This window comes from Lutjanus erythropterus, chromosome 4 (genome assembly GCF_056507025.1).
Source record: "Lutjanus erythropterus isolate fLutEry1 chromosome 4, fLutEry1.hap2, whole genome shotgun sequence".
Lineage (NCBI taxonomy): Eukaryota > Metazoa > Chordata > Actinopteri > Lutjaniformes > Lutjanidae > Lutjanus > Lutjanus erythropterus.
The window spans coordinates 14,974,385-14,984,599 of record NC_139320.1 but is presented as its reverse complement, the minus strand read 5'-3'; the positions used below and the strand labels follow the sequence as shown (position 1 = coordinate 14,984,599).

Here is a 10,215-nt window from a genome sequence, read left to right as displayed (position 1 = left end):
CATTCTGCTTTGTCAGACACGTCATCAGTATTTCACCATGATTTATCCTCGAGGTTGCTCAAAGGAACTGAAATCTTCAGTTTTTTCTCATATCTATAGAGTTTCAGTGCATGCTTCAGATGTCATGACACAATTAACATGACCAGATTAACAAAGACCAAAAGCTACTGGACAGTGATTAAAAGGTTAATAAAAGAGGCAACACAAATTAAAAATATATGCATTTTCTTAATCCTCGTCATTGAGATTACTTGATTAAATGGAGTTAAATTGAAGTGGATTGTCTCTATCTTGGGTGAAAAAAAGACAGATGGGTTTGAGGAAGTTGGCATGTGATAATTGATTCCATCCCGCTGGCTTAAAACCACAATTGCCTTCAGTGCCCTGCTGGTGTGAACGACTACACACACACACACACACACACACATACACTATGTTCCATGTTGCTTGGAGCTGTGCCAAAGCTTCTTATCTGTTAATCAGTGTGAAAATGTAATCTTTTACCTTCAGAGTCCTCAGAAACCCCCCCACCCACCTAGCTGCCTAAATCAGTTGATCTCCCTCCCCCTCGGAAGACAAAGTGTGTAGTGAACCCTGGACTGCCTCCCATTACAGCGGCTTATCAACGTTTTAATGCCAACTACCTGCTGATAAATTAACCTGCCGACTCATAAAGCCACAGTTAGTCCCAGAGGAGCCACACTCATTACTTTTCTACTTATAGGATTTAGCGTGGAATACACTTTGATACACGGCTGACGCTGTTGTCCGTGAGGCTAATGTAGTCCTCTTCAACAGTTACCACCGCTGCAATGCTATTAAACTATCTGCAGGTTTAGAGAGTTATGGATTACATGAACGGTAACCATATTCCATAACAGTTACAGATAAAAAAAAAAGGTGTATATAGTTAATATAAATAACTATATCCTACCATGCACAATGCATACATATTATGTATTGTACTGTTTTGTTTCTGTCGAGTTTGAATGAAGATGAGGACTCCAGCTGCTGAAATGGGCTGGAATCTAACAATAGTCCTTGAGGACTCTGTCAAAGTATGTCCACTAAAAGTGCTTTTTTATCACAGACAGGCTCAGATTGCTTTACTAAGCGTCTGACACAGAAAGGATCCCTTGAAAGGACAGATCATGACTGACATGGGCCCTAAAAAAATACTAAAACAAAACATTTTTCAATATTGAATTGTTATCCTATCATAAATATTTTATTTTATAGTATTTTATTTACAACTGGCTAACTAATTTACATGAAATGGTTCAGTCCTGCCCCAAAACCAAGCGGGCATGGTGTTTGCTGGTTGCCAAAGTCATGCTTCTTCTGGTGTTCTCCATGGGACCCAAAAAATATGAACTGCAGTCTATGGAAAGTGACAAATATTTTTTTTGATTCTGTTTGAACTGTGAACTGTTTCACTTTCACTGTCAGTAAATATTTTACAGTAAGTATTGGACTACAAGAGAGTTACAAGCCAGAAAAGGTCGAGTTATGTAAAGCTTTGAATTGGTTGATTGGATTCTGGAGATTTGGTTACAGCAGTAGCACAGGGCTGGCGGGACTTGTGGCGGTGGCGCCCAGTGTGATATCTTTTCCTGAAGCCCAGAATCCCTGAAGGTGCCCCTGACCATCGGTCCAAACTGACGCAGGATACGTGGGGCAGCCATGATGTGTATGGATCTCCGGCCTAAGATCCTTTTTGTTTAAGTAGAAACATCATGTTAAAACACACTTCGTTCAAGCTTGACAGAAACAAAATAAAACTCACGGACCTTCTTGGCTTGTATTTTCACTGCTCCAGTAATCAGATCTGGCTGTTAGGTTGAAATAAATTGTTAACTTGCTGAGTTAACTTCACATGTGAAAACATCCTGGTTGTACACGCTGCTGCTTCTCTGAAGTTCGACCTCCCTCTGTGATACTTTAACAGCTGACATGAATTAAGGGCTTATTTAATTCAAAGCATAGTTGGTTTTTGTTGGAGCAGTGGAAAGACGGGTGAGTTTTATTTTGTTTCTGTTAAGTATGAATGAAGATGATGATGACAGTGATCGAATTACCAAAATGCTGGTGCTATACTGAGTGACTAGCTAATGTCAGTGCTTATCTAAGACACTGGGGTGATAATCAAAATGCTCAAAAACACTCTACACAATGAACAGTAAGAAATATTAACAATATGTACCCAGCTTCCTGTGAAAAGTGAAGTAACACACTACATTGTTCAAGTAGACAATAGTTGTTGAAATATTTTAGTCCAAAACTATTTCAACAACTGATCATCACTGACATGCTTAGAGCCATTCTGCTAGCGTTGCTAAAAATTCTATAAGAACACAAATAATTCAGAAATAATACATGTGTATATATATTAGGGGTGCTCAAAAGAAGAAACAGTCTACAAATCAGCTTATAAGGATGTAAGTTTGAGTTTAGGTAAATATTTTAGTGTTATCTTGAAGGCTCCCGCCAGACAGAAGCAGATTGCAGCTGAATTGTTTGTGTTTTTCTTTTTTTTTTTTTCTCCCTTTTGCCTTACTCCCTTCACGTGTTAGACATGGTGCTGCCAGATTGTCTTGGCATGGGGTTGGATGGATTACATGTGTGTGTGTGTGTGCAGTCACTCATTACCTCCTTAAGAATAGATTACTACTCCTGTGTTCTGGGGATCCGGGGAGTGACAGAGGAAGCCACTAGAACACTCAGCTATCCTGCATGGAGATGCTGCAGTTGTGTATATGAATGTGTGAGTAAATACAGTCATGTGATCCCATGTTTGTCTGCTGCAAAGGGACAGTGTGGCGGCTCAGTGTCCCACTGCCTGTCTCACCTCTTCACTGTGCTGGGCTCACAGATAGTTTTGTGCATGTGGCCACACTGAGGCCTCAAGCTATGGAATCAGTGCTGAAATGATTCATATGTAATCATATTATATAACTGATTTTTTTGCCATTTCAGGGCCATTTAAAAAACAATGTGTTTCATATTACATTATTGTGGTGAACTTGTTAGCAAATTGTTGCTTATTTACACATTCAGCAGACACAAAGTTTCATTAATCTGGAGTGGTGTTGGTGTCCACCTGATAATGCTGCATTGATGCCACCATAAATTTGAGTAGCTGGGGAATTTCAGACCCCATCGGCTATCATCTGATGACAATTTAGCCTGTAGGGGCAACAGCCAATGTTTTGGAGCTGCTGGTGTAGCCGGCAGATATCCGGATAACAGTAACTGGGCCATCCATTCTGTTTTATATGTGAACAACTGACCAACAACCCATTTTGGACTTACTGGGTCTGACTCTGGCAGTTGTGAGCAGCTGACAGCTGCCATGTAGACACCACAACACGACTAACGGCGTTATCTGCTACTTACAATGTTAGCATGCTCATTGCATGAACTATCCTGACAAGTTGTTTCAGTCGTGTGTGTGTGTGTGTGAAACGTGGATTCTCCTTCTCTCAGATTTATTGGATATATTTGGACAATGTTTGAGCCACTGGAGCCACAGGACGGTGACAGGCTGTTTTTTTCTTTTCTTGGGTGGTGAGCGGTGAAAGGAGGCAGAAGTGGTGTCATTTGTGTGTTCGTTCAGGGGACTTAATGTTGGCAGCACGTCACTGAGCCATGTTTCAGATCTGCCTAAAAAATCCTGAACACAGAAAAGGTTAACAACAGTTTACCTGTGTCACTCTACAGTTCAGGACTCTATAGTTTTTCACACGTTTTCAGGAACTATATTCTAACATGTGTGATGTGTTTTTAAGAAAAACTCCCATTTTCCTTTACATAGACTTTAAATACAAATGGATATTGAAAATATAACAATGGGAACAAAAGACAAAAAACACAATGCCATTGACAATGTTTTAATAAAAATAGCATTAGCAAATAGCAAGAGGATTATGTGAAGATCAGTCATATTTGCATGCCTCATCATTTTTGTCCTGACTGCTTCCTGTCTACACCAGCATGCATATGCCCAGTGTATGTGAATGGTCATGCAGTATGCGTTTTCAAGCATGTTAGTATGGGTGGTTCTGACACAGTGCTAAAATGCTGATCGTTGAAACAAGGAGTAGTACTAGTAGTACTAGTATTAGTGTTGATGTGGCCTAAAGGCTCATTTATGCTCCCTCACGAAAATGTACAAAAATAGACGTGTGTATTAAACGATATAACCGTCACATACTGCCAGATGTGCTATGTTGGCATAAATTTTAAGCAATACATTGCACAGAGTCGACCCAGAAGAAAACTCAAAAGTTGCCCTGAAGAAGAAGAAAAGTCACAAGTTTCTGACAAGAGCAAACATGGCAACACTGGAGGCTGTAATAACATATCTCTTGAGAAAGGCAGGAAGGCAGGATTGTAGATGGAGGTGGTTGGTATGCTATTAAATACATCACGACATGTGGACAGAATTTTTGTCACTGCTTATTTGATGACGAACAAAACTGTTGGATTTTTGTCACGTCTTGCTTGAACAACTGAACTACAGAAGGTACTGCTCCATGTGGAGCAGCATGTTAGCTTTTAGACAATGTGCAAAATGAATGTAGAGTACAGACAGAAGGTTCTAACCGTATCCATATATGAATCTAATATAGAGCATCAAGGAGCCTTAAGGGTCCAGAGTCTCCATGTAAACTTTCTATAGGTTGTTTAAAACTCATGATATGACTTGAAATGGTAGCTGTGCGGTTCTGCCAACATGGGCTCTAATGAGCATTTTTCACTATTCAACAGATTAATAGACAATCAAAATTTTCCCATTTTCTAAAAAAAAGATCTTTCATGACTACAGACTGTGTGTTTGTGTGTGTGAGGGAGAGGAAGAGAGAGAGAGACAGAGAGAATCCTGCGAGCAAATTACTAAATCTTGATGACTGTCGCTAATTCCATTTCCATCTCTCTCTCTCTCTCTCTCTCTCTCTCTCTCTCTCACACTCACACACACACACACACACACACACACACACACACACACAAATCCAGACATACACGTGTTTGTGACAGCAAAGATCATGCTTGTTACAGTAGGTATCAGTGGATGCAGACAAGAGGACATAGGATGGTGAAAAACAGATGGAAGACAAAATCATGAGCAGTGTGCAATGAGAGAGAAGAGTGGAATAGGGTTTGTGTGGTACTGTTGGTGGTGGAGCAGTAAGAGATGAGGAGGAGGAGGAGGAGGAGGAGGAGGAGGGGGGATAAACACAGTGATGGAGAGTGAGTGAGAGGGAGCGAGAGGGGGGAGGAGCAGAGAGATGATTCCTCTCTGTAATCCTCTAGACACACGCTTGGTCTGGCTGCCTACTGGCTCAGAGAGAGAGAGAGAGAGACGGAGGCAGGTGGAGGGCGCAAAGCAGAGAGACAGAGAGAGAAACCAAGTGGGAAGGGAAAAAACAAGATGAAGGGAAGAGAAGAAATGAGAGCTGCCTCTCGTAAACCACGCTGAGAAAAACACAGGGAGAGGAAGAGGCAGCGAGAAGGGAAGCAGCGCTCGTTTTTTGAGCAGAGGGAAGTAGACGGAGCAGGAGGAGGAGGAGTGCGATGCTTCAGTCCAGTGCTGCTTGAACCAAACCAGGAGGGAAGGAGAGGAGCAACAGAGGGGAGAGAGAAGGAATCCATTGAATAATAGCTGGAAGAAGAGAGGACAGAGAAAGAGGAAGAAGCAAAGAGGATGGAGAAGCCTTGGACGAGCAGAGGTACGACAGATCCCTGGTTTCTCAGGCTCACATGAGTGTATGGACCTGAGCCTGCCCAGAGTTACTACAAGATGCTGTCAAAGAAGAAGTGTGTGAGGGTGGAGTGTTAGCCTGTGAGTGATGGATGTCTGTTTGCACAAACTACAGCTTGCTCCTCGAAGCTGAGTAGAAGTAGATGAGTGCTGGTAGCTCTGTGTGCTGGATCAGGTGTGAGTGTGTGTGAGAACATATGACAGACCAGCTGTTTTGGCAGTAAACAGGGTCACGTGCACCCATAAGTGGGAAAAATAAGGAGGGAAGTGGCAAGACGCACTCACCTGAGCGAGTGCATGGACGCAGAATTACACACACAGACGCACATGAGAGTTGGTGTGTGCAGCGAGCGCATAGACGAGCTTCAGTTCAACCATCTCAGGTACAGATCAGAAGCACCTACAAAAGGCAAAAGGCAGATGACAGCAGAAACAATGTGGCGCCACTGAGCTTATTCAAGGTTACAAACCTCCTGACGCCACTCCCTACCTCATCTCAACCCAACAAGTGGACTTGAATACTCAGAAAAAAAGGGACTTTAACACCACCACCACTTGGTGCCCTGCTGACTGGGAAGCCCCCACCTGATTTCCTGTGACCAGTGGATGCCTCCAAACTCCAACCATGGGAGAATGGACCATCCTAGAGCGCCTCCTGGAGGCCGCCGTGCAGCAGCACTCTACTATGATCGGGAGGTGAGTTACTGGAGTGCAGTGTGTGATTGTGGTCTTCAGTTTGATGCTTTGACACAGGGAGTTGAAATGGAGTCCTAAAAGCAACATATTCTTGCTCTCTTCTGTAATGTGCATGTCTTCATCTGTGCATTTTTCGTGTATATGTCTATGGGTAAATTGCACACATTAAGAAAAAAAAACAAGGAAATGGACCCAAAATACAGACTAGAGGCAGACAGCATTTCAAATGACTTATGATTAAATGATTTTCAGTGTAAAGGCTTATGGGATGGTCTGGCAGCACAGGTCAATATAAAAGAAGCAGTCCAAGAAAGGCAACCAAATCTAAGGGAGCAGGTAAAATCCAGAGTCCATGTAAATCCCGCAGAAAGTTTGGAAGCACAAGGAAACCAAATACAAAGAAAAACACCACCAAAGGCTAGGATGCTTAACCAAATGGATGAAGACAAACTGGCAACTAAAGAAGGAAAGACATGAGACCAACTCGTGAGGGTGGGAATAACGAGACATGGGTGAAAACATTCGGAATCAAAAAAGAGGGAAAAACACGGAAAGTAAAACAGCAGAAACAAGCAGATGGACAACCTTAAAAAACAGGAAACAAGTAAACTAAAACGTAAAACCAAGATAATACACACTGTACAGTTTTAAAATTACAAATATATCAATGCATGTGTGCAAGATATGAATCCTTCTCTGCCTCCAGTCAATGGTTCCTGGTCCAACGTGGCTGATGGCAGGGAGGCTTTAGCTCTTTTAATCCCTCTGAATGACATGATGGGAGGGGGGCTTTGAGTGTCCAGAGGCTTTGCACATCGGAGGATCTAGTCTCACCTTAAAAGTCCACACTGGCTTCATTCACAGTTTTTTACTGTCCCTCTCAGCGCTGTCTTCACTCTCCCTCTCTTCAGCTCCCGTTTTCATGTCAAGTTTGCTTCAGAGGCCATCATGTTACACGAGCGTGCCTCCTTTCCTCTCCCCTTTTATCTTTTCGCTCTCTGTCAAGTATGAAGTCATTTCACAACCTAAAAAAACTAGTCACTAGTGCAGGGTCAGGGCAGTTATGATTTATGCATCACTCTACATGATGTCTTGTATTTTAGTTTGAATAACTCATTCTCCTTGGCCACAGACTGAGCAATTATTGATGAGCGTTTTAGCCACAGAGGCACATCAGCTCTATGGACGATATTAAACATGATTATACATCTAGTAAAGGACATATTCCTCAGTTTGGGGTTTTCTTGGGACATCTTTCAAAACCACAGGTTCTGCATGGGTTCATTAGAGACTGAATTAGCAGTTTAAACCAATTCCCTGAAGGAAGCTACTGACTCAGTCTGGCTTATGGTATTCTTGAATTATTGAGTGAATAAATGTCAGCCAGTTTATGAAGTAAATGATGTGGAGAAATATGATTTTTTTTTGGCACAACATGAGTCGTCCTCTGCTGACAAAGCTCTGAGTGTGAATTTTGTCGTGTTGAGTTATAGAAACCAAAGTGATTTTGAGTCTTGTTCGGAGAGCACTCTGCTGGTTGAATGGGTTAGTTAGAGTTGTTTCCTTTGGTGTTATGATGAATGATCGGTCAGCATTTGCTTCCCCTCATTCATGAGACACTGGGAGCGCAGTGTCATCATCAACTGGACTAGTCATCCTGGCTGCAGGGTTTCTGCAAGAGCGAGAAAGAGAAGACAGTAAAGGAGATGGTTGTAAAAGAAGAAGGGCACTAAAGAGAAGTGAAGGCCACAAAGCCAACCAAGGAAAAAGAGAAAAACAGCAAGAGAGTTTGGTGGTAAAGTTGACAATAGACAAGCAAAATCCACAGTCAGAGTGCGAGATATGAGAGACAGGAAGCAGATGACGGAGAAAGAGTGAAAAGACCGAGTGAAGGCAGTGAGGAGCAGTTATTCACAGACAAGCTAGTAGACACATGGCCTAAGTCTGCAGGGCATTGGTGGGAAGCCAAGAGGACTGTCTCGTCACGAGATGGTGCTGCATGTCACGACCTAAGCAGGGCAACCAGGACACCCGGCGGCAAAAAGCCTCAGATCATCTTTATGCAGATTATTTCTGTTGTCCAGACAGTTGAAATGTTTGGTTGGCGGGAGAAGCCAACCAAAAAACTTTTTCAAAATTTCAAAATTAACACGCAGGACTTCCAGCAGTCCTGTTCATATTCACTTGCATTTGTTTGTTGTTTGGTTTCCATTTCCAGAACCACTTAACATACAGAAATTTCTCAGACAATATAAACCAGTTTACGATTGCAAATACAATTATTTTCATAACTGATTATTCTGTATGATATTTTCACGATTAATTGTTTAGTTAGTGTTTAGGTTAAAAAATGTCCAAAATTTGTGAAAAATTCTCACAACAAAGGAAGTTCAGAGATCAGAATTATATGAACAGTGTCTATTCAGTTAATTGGAAACTATTTAGTGGTTTGCTCAGCGAGACTACAGCAGGACGGATATGGATGGCTTGACCTCAGATTGACATGTTATAAGTTGTAGAAATTTCATAAGTTGCTGATGTTCAAATTTAATGGTATTTTGGCATGGCTCTACCTAAGCATGGCAATGTTGGTCTGTTGTCTTTTGATTCAGATATTCATAATCCCCAGACGATGAAGCCTACTGACTTTAGTCTTCCCCTAATTTTCCCTCTAGTGCTACCACGAGGTTGACATGTGGACGGACTGTCATGAAATTGTTCTTGGTGACCATTAATTTACTATCTGCTTTGTTCAGTACTTTGGGGCATGTAAAAGTCATAATCCCAGGGTATTTTGTGGTTAGATCTTATTAGCAAATGTTAATAAGATTAACTACAATAGTAACAGCATTCAGCTCAAACCACCACTGTGCCTTGTTGTCTTATCAAAGTCAATGCGTATGCAATATGCAATAACACTTGTTGTTTAAAAAGTGCATTTTCAGTTAGTATTTAGTGAAAAGGTTGGTGTCAATATCAAATCCATAGCTGTAAACTAACACCACTGACATATTGACTCTCTGTCCAGTTGGCCAACTGATTGACTATGGGCTGTCCTTTCCATGAGAAGAAAGTCTTACTAAGTACTAAGAGAATTATTTCTGTGGTGTCCATGGTAAACTAGTTATTTATTGTATTGTTGTTTGTTGATTTTGCAACACAGCTGAGGGTACACACTGGTCTATGGTTTATTGGAAATCTACAGTATTTCCCAGACTCTGTAGACTGGAGACTTCCATGAACCAGTGCTAATTTGTGTCACAACACCTCTGAGCTTGCATTGCATGTCCACAAAAAGTGAAATGTTCCACATCCAACCAATTCTGGTAATTTAACTGCCCTTGAATAAAGTGTAACATTCACACAATTTCTCTTGGCTGTCCCTAAATATTAAATACTCCAAAAACGGTCCACCATATGTACAACTGACGTTAATGTTACCTACATTAGCTGTCAACACCAAGTTCAACAGACAACAGTGCAAAATAAACTGTTAAGTAACATAAAATGGCAAAACATATGTGTTCCAAGTTTTAAGTCAGTATTGATGAAGGATGTTACAATTCTCCAGATCCACAATTAGATTTGATTTACGATTTTAAAGTCACAGTAGCAGTCACAGATTATTAAAGTCTATTTCAATCTATTTTTGAATTTTAATTGAAATTGTGTATCCCTAGCATCAGTCAATTCTTGAGCTTCGGTTTTAAAGCAATCATGGCTCATTCTGAGTCGTTAATGTTCTGCATCCTTGC

At 41.4% G+C, this 10,215-nt stretch overlaps 1 protein-coding gene across 1 annotated transcript in view; it reads left to right on the top strand.

Moving 5' to 3' along the window:
- Nucleotides 1-5,362: 5,362 nt before the first annotated feature.
- Nucleotides 5,363-10,215, top strand: part of gjd1b (gap junction protein delta 1b) — a 35,421-nt gene continuing 30,568 nt past the window's right edge. Inside the window, exon 1 of the mRNA XM_084717059.1 lies at nucleotides 5,363-6,460. Within this exon, the coding sequence (XP_084573185.1) occupies nucleotides 6,390-6,460 (71 nt within the window). The 5' untranslated portion in view covers nucleotides 5,363-6,389. The remainder of the gene's footprint in view (nucleotides 6,461-10,215) is intronic.